We start from the raw sequence: 14,290 nt of genomic DNA, 5'->3' as shown, positions 1-14,290 counted from the left end.
CTCTGACTCTCTGTCCTCTGACTCAGATTCTTTACCACCCTGACTGAGTAGAGTTTTAGAGCCTATTTCTTCCAAGCAGGACCTGTCAGTTAGTATTTGATATGCTAGACACTGCACCCTCTTCCTCTGTCTGTCTTTGTGTCATTCTCCCCCTCTCTTAGCCTCCAGGGAGGAGATGTCCCCCACTCCGGTGCCAGCTGCTCACAGTGGTACAGCCAGTGTGCTGTGTGGGACTGGATCTGTGTGCAGCGGAGCCTCTGGGCCCTGTCTTCACTCCCTGCATGTCCCCCTGCCTGCCTGAGGGGCTCCCTGACAGGGGGTCTGGAGGGACTGGCCACTACCAGCCACCAGGGAGAAGCCTGTGACAGGGGAGTGAAGGGACGAGTGTGTGTGTGTGTGTGTGTGTGTGTGTGTGTGTGTGTGTGTGTGCGCACTGTACATTTAAGATAGTTTAAAGGCTTAAGCATGTGTGTGTGCTTGTATGTACAGTATAATGCATCATGGCCACTTCGGTTAACCACACTCAAGTCTCAACTGATTACCAAGACTTACTGTAAAGACCCGTAACATTTTGGAAATTGTACAAGATCAGCATAGGTAGATTCTGCTTAGCTGGCTCTGTGTGTTCCTGTGGGTGCTGTTAATGTTTGGCTAGAAGACAGGGCACGCTTACAGTAGAGGTAGTGGGATGAGCCTGTATGGATGGTTTGTCATGGCATTGATCTGTGTAATTCAGACAGCCCCCAGCCCCACTCAGGACTCCTATGGGACAAGCTCTGACTCTTTAAAATGGGTCTCCAAGCCACCATAGCAGAAGGGGGATCCACACAGGACGTGATGGTGGGGGGGCACAGCATGACCATTAACAAGACCCTCGTGGGGCGGTTCCCCTGACATTCACTGTTGCCAGTGGCCATGAAATCCCACTGAAGCCTCCGCAGGTAAAGAGGTTACAGACAACTCCCAAAACGAACATTGTTTTCTTCTAAATGTTGAACCCTTCAAGAGTACATAACGATGGTGACGCAACAAGCCAGTTTGGCTGCTACTGAGTATGCATCTGGGAAAGGGGAGGAATTTGACCCCTGACATCAAAAAAAAAATGGTTGCTGTTCAAATTTTTTGGGCCAATAGTATAATGTTCTTTTCCAAAAAGCTGTGCTCCTAATATGTTCCTGGGGATTCAGTTGGAGAGGGGAGCGTTCCCCTCCATTAGAAGTACATAGTGAGGCTAACAAGCTCACACAGGGAGTACGATACAGACATACTAGACAAGACCTGCACAGAGATACACTGATACCACAATAAAACCCTACAATGCTACTTCCCTGTGTGTTCCAAACATCTACAAAATACTACACTGATTTATAGGGCGAGAGAGAGAGAGAGAAAGAGAGAAGGACAGACACCCAGGCAGACAGACTGACAATAAAATGTAGACAGATGGGCAAAGTGTCCCTTAGAGAGATGGTTGTTGAGGCAGGGCATTCAGATACAAATTAACAAATGATATCTGAATGGTTTATTGTTAAACTGTCCAGACAGACTAAATCCGTGAAGTCTCATAAAGATGCCTATAGTTTTACAGCACCAACGGACAGACACTGATATGAGGCTTTACTCTGCCATGGGTGTGCTGGTTCACAGACATGTTCTCACAGGGAAAACCAGTGCGGTCTATGGATCCATCCACACAAACAGCATGTGAAAACATTGACTCATAATACTCATTCACATGAAGACATTAGAAATTGACCCATTGGAGAGAAGTTGTGGAAGTTACAACTATTTAGAGGACATTGATATCCAAAAGTGAATGTAGAAGACAACACAGCATGGACAAATCTACATTCAACAATACAATTGAACAAGATTACAAGCAATGCATTCCTCTTCAGTTCTGAAGTCAAGCCATCGTAAGGAGACCTTGATCGCAGTTCATAAGTGGAGCTTACAATAAGCATCATTGCTAAACACAGAAAAGGATAGCACTGGTCTAATAACGGAGAAAATAACTTGCAGAAAAGCATATGGTATGTTTTAGTTGACAGAAACCGAAGGTTCAATGCATATTTCGCTCCCTTGCATTGTCAAAGAGCTTGTCATGTTGAAGGGGGGCAGGGAAAAAGCGATATTGACAATGTTGGAAAATTCCCATTGATTATTCCTCTTTTCTAAGAGCGTCGGCTTGTTAAAAAAGAACCCTCCTGAAAACACGATCAATTAGTGAGATAGTGCTTGCCATTGATCAACCCCCCCTGCCCCCCCCCCCCCCACACACACACACACACACACATCCACCCCTCTTACCCTGGTTTTCCGGCCTTACAATGGATCTCCCAATGCTGTCCTTATGACTATGTATTGATCCGAACCTTCTAGCCAAATATAAAACCTGGCTCTTACACTGAAACCCTACCCCCTTCCACCCTTGCAGATTCCTCATTCCTCCAAACACTAATACAAACATCTGCCTGTCTCCATTGTAAAGCATGGTTCTCTAATAAATGCAGAGGCCAGCTCTGGGCCAGAACTCATATAGTTCTCTAAAGGTCAGGGGTCACCGTGCAAATAATGCCACTGTTAACTGACCTGTCTGCATGGACAGAGGAGAACACCTTAGATAAGCAAAAGAGAGGTTCAGTTTGGTCAGCTAGGAGAAAATAACTTCAGATCAGACAATGCAACAGCTGTACTGCATGGCCTACTAAATACTAAAAACAGAACATATCAAGGTACACAACTGTCGAGTACATACTGTGAAAATTAAATGTGAACCCTTTTTAGTAGCAAAGCCTTCAAATGCCACAGTCACATGTGTGGATAATTAGTGAAGATCTGAGACGGGCGGCATAGAGTAATCAATCAATCAATCCATCAATCAGTCAGTATATCAATCAAAGATAAGTGACCTCCTCCAAGCAAGGAAGTCCCATCAACAGTATGAATAGGTAAGAAAGTCAGTGAAAGAGTGAGAGAAAAACAAACAGTAGTCACTTCAAGCAATGTGATGCTGGTCAGTGTTTTCCCCTGAATCAGGCAGAGACAGAAGTGCAGCTTAAGGAGTCATCTCCCAGTCCTGACTTCCCCGCCACCACCTCCAACCCCCCTGCCCTCTCCCTCCCTCCATCCCGCCACCCTTCCCTATGGATCAGCTGTGATCTTTTCTCTCCCCTTTCACTCAAATCAGGATTAGGGAGAAGGAGGGAGTGCGGCAGCAGGAGAGGGAGGAGGGGGAATTGGGGGGGGGGGGGTGAGGACCGAAACAATATGGAAAGGAGATTAGAAAAGAGGGGGTTTGGGCCGTTTGGGGAATTGCAAACTCCCATGTGCTTGGGTAGGTGTCCTAATGACACCGCCTAATTATTGCAAAATTAGACGGGCTAAAGGGAGGGGGAGAGAGAGGGATGGGGAGCATGAGGGAGAGGAAGAAAGAGATAAGGGTTGAATTAGTGAGAGACAGATATGGTTAGAGAGAAAGTAAGAATATGGTTAGGAGTATGAGAGACAAGAAAAGATAGAGAGGAAGAAAGAGAGTGAGGGGGGAGAGATTAAGAGAGAGAGAGAAATGAAGAGAAAGAAGGAGAGAGAACGGGAGAAAGAGAGAGAGAGAGAGAGAGAGAGAGAGAAAGAGAAAAAGGGGGGGCAAAAGAAAGGAAAGGAGAAAAATGGAGAAAGAATGAGAGAGAGAGAGAGAGAGAGAGAGAGAGAGAGAGAGAGAGAGAGAGAGATGGCGCGGCTGTAGGAGCGGGTGGGCCCCAGCGCGGTGCATGTTAATTGGAGAACAGGTGTTGGGGCTGGGAGCAGGAGGCTGATTACTGCAGCCACAGAAACAGACCGCTCCCCCACCACACACACACACATGAATAATTTAGGCCCCAAGCAATGATGGGGGGAAAAGGTCAGGCTAGGGGTCACAGACACACAATTGCACATCCATCCATATACATACGTAAATAAACACCCATGCACCGATGCACACAAACATTTATTCATGTACTGTATACAAAAACAATGTCAATGTCTTTGTACGTATACACACACACACACACACATACACAAACAAAAACACCCACCCACACACACACCTACATACAAAAACACAAACACACACACACCCACCCACCCTCCCACCCAACCACCCACACACCACACCCACACCCACACACACACCCACCCACACACACACACACACACACACACACACACCTACACACAAAAACACAAACACACACACACCCACCCACCCGCACACACACACACACACACCCTCACAAATCCCCCAAAGTAAAGTTGGGATTTCTGCAAGGACACAGTGCAACACTGCAGCAAATTCCACGAGCTTATCGCAAATTACATAGTTGCTAATAGGCTGTTCCCCCAGGAGCGGATTCCATTGGCCTGTCAAGAGGGAAAAGCCCCTATCAGGCTGGGGTATACCCAACGTGATTAGAGGGTACAGTAGGTCAACGATCCCATTTAAATCAATCCTCACAGCACCAGCATCAGTCTGCACGGACTCACACAGGGATATAGATCCCCCACTTCACAAGCCCCCCCACACTACTTCTGAACAATCTTTGGAAAGGTTTAGCTATGGAAGACAGAGGAAGAGGAGGGGAGTCATTGGGAAAGTAATGTGCGTAAACGAGAAACACAGCTGCTCCTGGAGATTCTGGGAAAAATCCAGAAAGACAACAGCCCAATTTTTCCATTATATGAAAACTATCTTCAGCAGAGATCCTCTGAGACACACTGTCAACAGCCAGCCAGCTCGAACAGAGGAGAGGGAGAGAAAGAAAGAGAGAGAGAGAGTGTGTGAGAGAGAGTGTGCGAGAGAGAGAGAGAGAGAGAGAGAGAGAGAGAGAGAGAGAGAGAGAGAGAGAGAGAGAGAGAGAGAGAGAGAGAGAGAAAACTCATTGACGAGAAAACTCATTGACATATGAAGTGAGTGTGTTTTGTGCGGGGAGTGGGGGGAGGGATGAGGCGATGAAGGTTGGAGTGATGACATCACAGAGAAACTATTCTCCATCAGGTTTGCTTATGAGCATTTATCACAGTGGTTAATGCCAGACCGACACAGTGTGACTTCCCAAATCCCTGGATGCCATCACACAAGGCAATTAAGGGAACAGTCATCTCCTCTAAAGCCTGATAACTGGCTGTCAGAAGATGACATCAACTACATGTTAGCTCTCATATGATGTGTTAGACCCTAACTGTTCATCATTCGGACACATTTTGATTCCCTTTTCATGCAATGTCAAGTGCTGGGGGGAGGATGGTCACAGGTGGCTATTAGGATGCGCTGACCGAAAGAAAGGTAGACAGACAGACATTGGAGGCAGACTGATGAATAGACAGATATATTTCTGCATATGTTAGTGCAGGCTCTACCAAACCCAGACGCTCACATTAGCATTGACAGGTATATTGCAGAGATGCTAACTAGCGCAGACGCATGCCTCGGTGTCATAAACACTCACAGGGTGGGTACGCTCCGTTAAAAGCAGCTGGCACAGAGACACAGACCTGGAGGGTGACCTATCAAACATACACACTTACACTTATACTTACACTTACACACACACGCACACACACACACACACACATTCACACATAAAGTGCAGACTCCCCCATACACGCACACACGGATGCACGGACGCACGCACGCATGCACACACATACACACACAAACACTACGCCTGGGCCCTCCTATCCTCCCTCTGCCCTGTCTAACCCTCCCTCTCTCACTGGGGCCTCTGTCTTTACTGGCCATAAAAGCAACGGCTGATTTGTGAGATCTCATCACAGGAACAGCCCAGATTTGGGTCTCTGCCCTCACTCTAAACTCTCTCTCTCTCTCTCTCTCTCTCTCTCTCTCTCTCTCTCTCTCTCTCTCTCTCTCTCGCTCTCTCTCTCTCTCTGTCTCTCTCTCTCGCCCTCACTCCTCTTGCTTTTTATCACACTGTCCTGCACCCTCTATCCTCCCCCGTGTCAACAGTAAGCAGCGGTTGGACAGGATGTGTGATGTGTGTATGGAAGTTCCTTGCAGTGAGTAAATGTTCATGTGCATTCAGACCTTTATGCTTGTGTGAGTGTTTGTGTGCATGGAAGAGGTATCCCAGGCATGTGAGAGGGACAGTTTGGGACACAATGGGAGTGAAGTGAACATACACAAGGTGTTTGACATGACTATGGCTGTGTCAGCGGGTGTCAGGTGCTGTTTACCTGTCAATGATGACCGGGTCTGAGGGCGTCTCGTTGCGGTTCCCGCAACTTTTCTTCTCACAACAGCGGCTGTGTGTGTGGAAATAACAAAAACAAAACACGGAACAGTCAGTTCACACAGCCTGACAGAACCCATCATTGCTCCCTCCAAACTCCCAGACGGCACTGCAGTCACTGGATATCCAGGAAAACAAAGCAAAAAAGAGGACAAAAAAGACAGGAGGAAAAAAAGAGACAAAAGAATAAAAGAAAAGGGGAGAAAAGGTACAACGACGAGCCACATAAACAGAGGGAGACCATTCAAAAGTGAAAAGCCAGCCTGGCAATCTGTCACATTGATTTTGAAAATCAAACTCAACCCCCACCCCATCACACGCAGACACAGACAAACACATTAAGAAACACACACACGCACACGCACACGCACACACACACACACACACACACACACACACACACACACAAACACACACACACACACACACCCCACCTCCCAGCATCCTTCAATTCGTCAGCAGTCCTGTCTGTGGAGCCTGCTGGTCCCCCAGCCCCCCCTCCAAGTCCCCTTCGCTGCATAACAAAAGTGCCCCCACCCCTAACCATCTGCCACCCCTACACCTCGCCTCACCCCTCTCGTGTCCCAGCTTGGCCCTGCCCTGCCCCCCCTCCGCCCCCCTGTCAGACGGCCTCACTCCCCAGCTGTGATGCTTGCCCTCTGCCTCCGCGGCTCTGTTATTAGCCAGCTGTGAGTCACATTCGGGCATCTGCTGGCTACACAATGGCAAAGCCCACTCAGTCTTAGCCCCTCTCCCCCTGTCCCCATCCCCCCTCTTCTTCCTCTACTGCCCTCAAACCCTGGGTCACTGCCCCACTTCCACACCACTCTCTCTCCTTCCCTCTCTCTCTTTTCTTGCTCTACTTCTGCACCCCCAAAGAAACACTGACTAAGCATAGCCTTACACTCCAAACTCTTCTTCTACACTTATCAATAGAACTCCGTTTTCACAAACATACTGTACATAATTTGCATGGACACTACAGGAGAAATCTTTATGAGAACATTTTCTACAATTCTTATTCTAAATCTGAACAGTGTTCCTATGTGGATCCATGGTCATGTATATCACATGGGCTAGGGGTACAGGTTGGGGTAGGTTATAGACGTAAGGGGTAAGAGGGCTGATTATTCCCTAATGTGTTTCTGTTGCGGTTGAAGGGGGTCTGGCCCCCCAACTCAGTGGGGCTCCAGGCAGAAACAGGAGCCGGTGGGGACAAGGGGGGCTACAGTGGAAGGCAGCAGGGGGCTCACACTGTAACAAGGCTGATGACAGAAGGGCTATATTTCCAGTGCACCCCTAGTTTTATTTTCAAATCGCGGAGCACTGTACGTTGTCTCAAAACCACATGTCAGACACATCAAGACAAAGCACAGAGACAGGAGGTAATGGATATTTCTTTGGATGTAATTTCCTCCCTGTGTGTGCGTGTGTCTGTGTGTGAGTGTGTGTGTGTGTGTGTGTGTGTGTGTGTGTGTGTGTGTGTGTGTGTGTGTGTGTGTGTGAGTGTGTGTGTGTGTGTGTGTGTGTGTGTGTGTGTGTGAGTGTGTGTGTGTGTGTGCGTGCGTGCGTGTGTGTGTGTGTGTGTGTGTGTGTGTGTGTGTGTGTGGGCGTCTGTGTGTGTGTGTGTGTGTCTCACCTGCACATAACCTCGTGAGTGAGCAGAACTCTGCACATTTCAGGATTCCTGTTCTGTCCCTCATATGTTATAGGCTGAGAGAGAGGGAGAGAGTGATGTGGAATTAGATTTCTTGTGCAATCAATCAAGCTCTTAGTACTAGCAGACCAAATCCATTCCAAGCAGAGAGTGGTCCTTACCTGTTTGGTGACAGAGTCGATAAGCCGCGCATAAAGATCCTGTTCCGTACGGACCCCTGCACACAAACACATCAACAATCATTTGAGGAAACAAGGACGGCCCTTTCAAGCCAATGACAGTGTTGGTGTTCCTACAGTGATCAGACATGCATTGGCCCAAACAAGTTTTTGTCTGATTTAATTCTCATAAAGGCCATTCATTTACATATGGCTCAGTGTGTAGAGTAAGTGTCAAAATGTTCATTAGTGTCCAACTCTTCCACAGTCGCCTTGACCTCAGACCAATCAGACACAACCCAGCGGGAGGAGTCTGTTCTGACTAACGCTGTAGCTGATGTGAGGCCAGAGGGAACGAGTGAGGAGCAGAGGAGGGCTTAAGAGTGTATTTGTGTGAGCTGACAGAGTGCCTCATTCTTTTACAGAACACCTGAACCTTTACCCCCTGGCTGTTTCAAATCCCCTGGTTTTTGAAAATCACGTAGGACAGGGAAACCTTGTGTAATGAATAGCTTCTCAGGAGCAGCATGTTTTATCCAAGGTTTTTTGTTTTTATGGAGGCTTTGCACAGTATTGCTTTAAACGTATTCCTCTCATCAAAGTCTCAATCGGGAGGCCTTTGATATTGCTTAGGGTGGGGGAGTGCAGAGGCAGGCGTGCGTGTGCTGGTGTATGTGTGTGTGTGTGTGTGTGTGTGTGTGTGTGTGTGTGTGTGTGTGTGCGTGTATCGTGGGGGTGTGTGGGGGTCGATCTGGTACATGTCTTTTATCTTCTCTCCCATGGGTGCTGTAGCGATGGCGGAGGAGGGGCAGCAGAGGCTCATGGGAGCTGAAATCTCTCTCCATATCCCCGATCTGATGTTGTGGCACCATGGGGGGCACCATGTACCTCATTTCCCCGTTTACGGGCCCGGAAGCAGCTTCACACACACAGCTAAATCTGGTGCTCAAAGAACACAGTGATGGGCTGAGCAGATAGATATTCAGTGCTAAGAGAGTAAAAGTGGGACGGAGGCAGGGGAGAAGACAGAGCTTTCCTTCTGATAATTGTAAAGAATGTGCAGGTAGGTAAGTCATTTTCATTATGCCGGCCATGGTGTTTGGTCAGTTCTGGACATTCAGAGGTGGTGACACCCAGGAATGTCTCCTGGACTCTCAAAGAATCTAGAGACATGAAACCTCACACATCAAATCCTGAGTGTCCACTGACTCTAAGCAGGCTCTTGTGTGAACCCATGTTGGTTTGGAGATGTACTCACCATTGCTGTAGAGGAGCTGTAGCTTGTAGTGCGTGCCGTTGTTAGTTTTTTCTCCCGTTTGCTCCTTAGAATGAAACAACAGACAGATACAGGGCATACAGTTAAGCACGTTGGGGGCACAGTTAAGCACACTTAAGTACAACTGGGCATCCCTAGGCAGAGTTAAGCACAGGCAGGCTCCTCTAATCCTACAGCTCATCCTTCCCTGGGAGAGGTGCTGGGATCAGAGGGTTGCAGGCTCACAACCCCTTGGGGGACCCTACGCTGGTGCTCCTGAGCTGGGTACTTAACCTTGTGTTGGTTGCTCTTTTTAGATGTTGAACTGTTGCTATGTCTAATGTCAAATCCTAAAGCCTTGTGATCAAATAGAATATGTACTGTGTTTGTGCGTGCTTGCTCTCTCTCCGGATATTCGAGTGAGTGGAAACTACCCCAGTGCTTTGAGAGTGAGCAGCAGTCGACCTTGACGAAGAAACTTCCCTTCCTCCATCCCTCCTTCCCCCTGGCCACTCCACCACCCTCTCTTTCTTTCCCTAGTATCTCTCTAACTGGTCTCAAAGGAATGCTCTCTGGTCCAATAACCTAGGGAGCCGGCATCACACGGCAGAGAGAGACAGGAATAGAGAGACAGAGAGAAAAGTATAGAGATTAGAGAGGAGGGAAAGAAATGGGAAAATTAAGAGAGATGAACCAAAGTGAAAGACACTTAAGATTAAGACTGAGATAGAAAGAGAGAGATGGTAGAAACTGACAGTGTATTGCAAATATACTCGGAGGAACATTTATTTCCCTTACCGCCTTACTCTGAATAATAACAAAACAAAAACAGATGCCAGGGTAACCATGCAGAAAATGAACTCCTCTGCAGCCGTCATATCACTCTGCCCTGCCCTGTGTGTGTGGCACTGGGGGGAATACTGACAGCTCTCAGCCCTGGCAATAGCCCTGCTGCCCCAGTGTGGAGCCCTGTCTCCCTCCCTTTCACACTGTAAAACAAAACAGTGTTTGAACCTCTGTTGACAGCACACTGTCCTCTTTTCTCTGTCAGAGGGGAGAGCTGTTACCAGTTTGGACCACAAGCTTCACACTCCCCGTCTGGGTTTAACCACAAGGCAAAAACATCCATCAACACTGGGCACAAGTCTCCCACCCTGGGCATTCTACCCCTCCCCTGACTCTCCATGTCTGTCTCTCCGTTTCTCTGCAAACTCTCCCTCTCTCTCTTGATCTGACCGCCACTATGCACCTCTTCCTCTCCTTATTTTGGCCCCTTGTCTGACCTGAGGAATTCACCCCTCAGCAGTATTTAGTGCATGGGGGTGGGAGGGAAGGAGACTTTGATGATTTGTTCACAGTGTAACTTAAGAGAAGCAAGCATAATTTGCATTTTTAAAAGAAGTGATGTCCTACTAATGAGGCAGGCTGCTAATTAGTCATTAGTTATTTTTTTTCAGCCAGGCTTATTAAGAGTGAAGCTTGTGTAAACATATAGCTGTCAGCTGTTCGATATGCTCAGCTTTATAGGGAATGTGGAAGGTCAAGTTAAGCTCCTGGTTGTGGGATACACAGCAATGTCCTGCTACCCTTTTGTGTCTACATGTTGCGGTGTCTACATGTTGCGGTCTGCTCATGGTGCGGGTGTGGGTAGTGAGTTACCATCTCAACTCGGTAATCACAGCCTCAATGTGTTTTTAATATTTAGCAACTTGTGGGATTTATGACTTGAGATAGTTGGAGAAGTTCATGCATTAGATCAGACAAATCTACACTCACAGAGTCAAGCAACCACACACACACACACACACACACACACACACACACACACACACACACACACACACGCACGCACCCACGCACGCACGAACACATCCACACACCTTATCATGCTCCACGAAGTCCACAAAGGTAGTCCTCTCCACTTCAACAGGCTGCCCATGTCTGTCGTAGAGTGCCAGGACAAAGTGGAAGAAGTTGGACTTGCGGAGGTTGGAGGGGGGCTGCTTCTCAAAGTGGGCTCTGGAGAGAGCTACCCCACTGAGGACAGGAGAGAGGACAATCAGGTCACCCTCTATACATTCAAATCCTATCACATTCCTGCAGCTCTTACAGTATGATATCAATCACTTATGAAAGATGTATAGATAACTGGTTAGAAAGGAACACATAACAGGTAGGTCACTGAGCCAATACAGGATTAGTGAGACATGACATTTGAGTTCTGGTAAAGTGAAGTATTGTGAAGAAATTGTTCTCTAGTGATTATAATGAGTTATATTTTATTCAATAAAATGTTATTAGATTCTAAGTTGGAAATACAGTATAATTGTTTGGTCAAGGCATTGTGGGGGAAAGCCGTTTTTAAAAATACTCTAGATTTAACAGAGACTATTGTAACAAAAAAATAACTATAATAATAATAATAATAATAATAATAACTTAGGCCACTCAACTATCAAAAACATTATATGATTTAGTTCCTAATTGATATCACAATCTAAAGCATAGACTTCAATAAGATTATTTGCTAATTGTACAATATGTTTTTTTAAAAGTATTCAACTAATGAGGTATAATTAACTTGCATGAGGAAATCAAGAATTATCCATGGCAGAAAGATATCAAAATGTTGATCCATCCGTCAACTTTTAAGGTACAAAAGTGTCAACAGCAATTGCATGGAACTGCTTGCAATGTTTATGTAATTAAAGGGTCAAAGTTGGACTTGCTCCAAGCGTTATGGCTGAAGGCCTGCAGCCTTCAAATTGCATGTGATGGTTAATGCTTCGCCTCTCACTGCAGGCTACGAGGTATAACGGGAGAGGTTCTCTGCGAAATATTAGCTGAAGATTATCTGAAGATGTTTTCGTTCAAATAACACCGAATGTAAGTTTAGGTACTTTGAAAGTTATTGTGAAATTCATATTGACCTTCGTTATGACAAATAACCGATAGCAACAGATCACATCAAGTTTGGGAAGTTAACGCATTATTTGGGTCTAAATCTTGCATAATCTATTCCAGCACAATAAATGATGGAAGACAACCTGGCCTAGATTGTCTTAGGTGCACACACCATCCAGCAAATGATATTAGTGCGGATGCGGGCCTGTGCCGCGGTCCATTTAGCAGACACACGGGCTCACCCCAAGAAAACGCTGCCTTGAGTTGCACATTTGAAATGCAACCAACTGCTAAAATATCTTATGTCATTATTATACATGTTTTCAGAGAAAGTTCAAATACAATTTTTGTCCGTTTATACGAATTATAGCCTATAACTCATAGAATTAACCGAATTATAGCCTATAATAATTTGTCAATTATTTTCAACAAGTAACTTGAATCGTGTTACATTGGCAATGACATATAAGTCTTAGGCAATATAAAAGACCTAACAAATGTTGTAATCGAAAGTATTAAAATAACATAAGATGAATAACATAATGAGACAATTCGTTTATGATCACTTCAGTCCCAGCGATCACAGGAAATGTTTCCATCTTTTAAAACAAAGTTTCAACTGTCGATATTGATATTTTGCCAGCGTATGACTTGTCTTAGGTTGTTCAACAGTGTGAAAGGAGGCTATTATTGTTAGCCTCCTTACCTTTTGGTCCATATGTTCTTGAAGTAATATCTGTCCAATGCCTAATTTTCTCATAACATTCTAATGAATTGCAATTGTTTAACATTTCAAACGTAGGCCTATAGGCCAATAAAACAGTGATAAACGTGAGCGAAAAAGACAGTTAAAAAAACGTTTACAGAAATTATACTTAGGCCTAATGAAATGTGGGTGCACTTAAACACGCCTCTGAACGAAATAAACTTTCTATAAATGTTTGGCTGAAACTGAATATTGTATTTGCACATAAGGACGAATATGTCTAAGGCCTATTTCTTAATTATCATGGGTTATTATTAGGCTATTATAATGTTTCTTAACATTGTCATAAGAAACATTAGTCCTGATAGCTGCCTATTGATGTGTGATAAATAAGCGTTTGGTTGGGGATATAAAAATCTAATGATTTAGATTATTGGATTTAATTCCAGACAATAAACCGTCAAACATGTTAGATGCGCGTCCTGTCAACAGCCAGCGGCGATCCCCACTCAGATAACATTATTCCGGGCGGACGCTTCGTGACAGAATGCGGTTTTGTTTTATTGTTGTGTTTTGTTTTACCCTTTTATGCGGCTCGTGACACCGCCACCCCCTGCTATTGACAGCGCGCACCCTGGACACGCCAAGCTCTCATCGCAGACAAAGCCAGCTGGCCGCTCGCAGTTTTCCTACAGAATGTCAACTTTACGGCCGGCAACACCAACTCGAGTGGCAACCTGTTGCTTTTTCGTTTCATCCAAGTTTGGAGAAGTTTAGGGTCGATGAGTTTGCACAGGATCAGCATGCGCATTATTTTCAGTCATTGGAAGTATATGTGACGGCTGCATGGGTGATGTTTATGGTGATCATGCATGCACGTGAGATAACTTGCCTCAACGTAAGCTTTTGCATTTATAATCAATCAATGTGCACATAGTGTCATCGCTGCAGAGTAGACTAATAATGTCGTACAATTCACATCACATCATATCATCATCAAATCATAGATATAGCCAGAGTAAATCGAGTGAGGACCAAGTTAATCACCTTGAATCCATCATTTCGTACACTCGTATATTATGCCGATCAGTTGCCTGAAGCACATTATTATGACTGCTGATGCCTTACATTAGGTAGGATAACAACTCTATATTAGGTGGATAACAACTCTATATCCCGGGTACTGTACCTCTGAGCCGCTACATTCGCATCCACCACTCCAACATTTCGCACCCAGGACCGGACCGGATCCATCTCCTCTCCAAGCGTTCTTTCTTTTAATCCGCTGACGTCTCTTATCAGATGCTCCTGGATTCCGTACAT

General features: G+C 45.8%; 1 protein-coding gene across 1 annotated transcript in view; it reads right to left on the bottom strand.

The window, feature by feature from the left end:
• ebf2 (EBF transcription factor 2) overlaps nt 1–14,290 on the bottom strand; it is a gene marked incomplete at both ends in the record, with an annotated part of 26,909 nt that extends 12,619 nt beyond the window's left edge. The window contains 6 exons of the mRNA XM_080530710.1: nt 6,232–6,300; nt 7,927–8,000; nt 8,106–8,161; nt 9,361–9,424; nt 11,238–11,394; nt 14,157–14,290. Of these exons, the coding sequence (XP_080386836.1) occupies nt 6,232–6,300; nt 7,927–8,000; nt 8,106–8,161; nt 9,361–9,424; nt 11,238–11,394; nt 14,157–14,290 (554 nt within the window). The remainder of the gene's footprint in view (nt 1–6,231; nt 6,301–7,926; nt 8,001–8,105; nt 8,162–9,360; nt 9,425–11,237; nt 11,395–14,156) is intronic.

Source organism: Nansenia antarctica (assembly GCF_963989245.1).
Source record: "Nansenia antarctica genome assembly, chromosome: 5".
Classification (NCBI taxonomy): domain Eukaryota; kingdom Metazoa; phylum Chordata; class Actinopteri; order Argentiniformes; family Microstomatidae; genus Nansenia; species Nansenia antarctica.
This window is presented reverse-complemented; position numbering and strand designations above follow the sequence as displayed.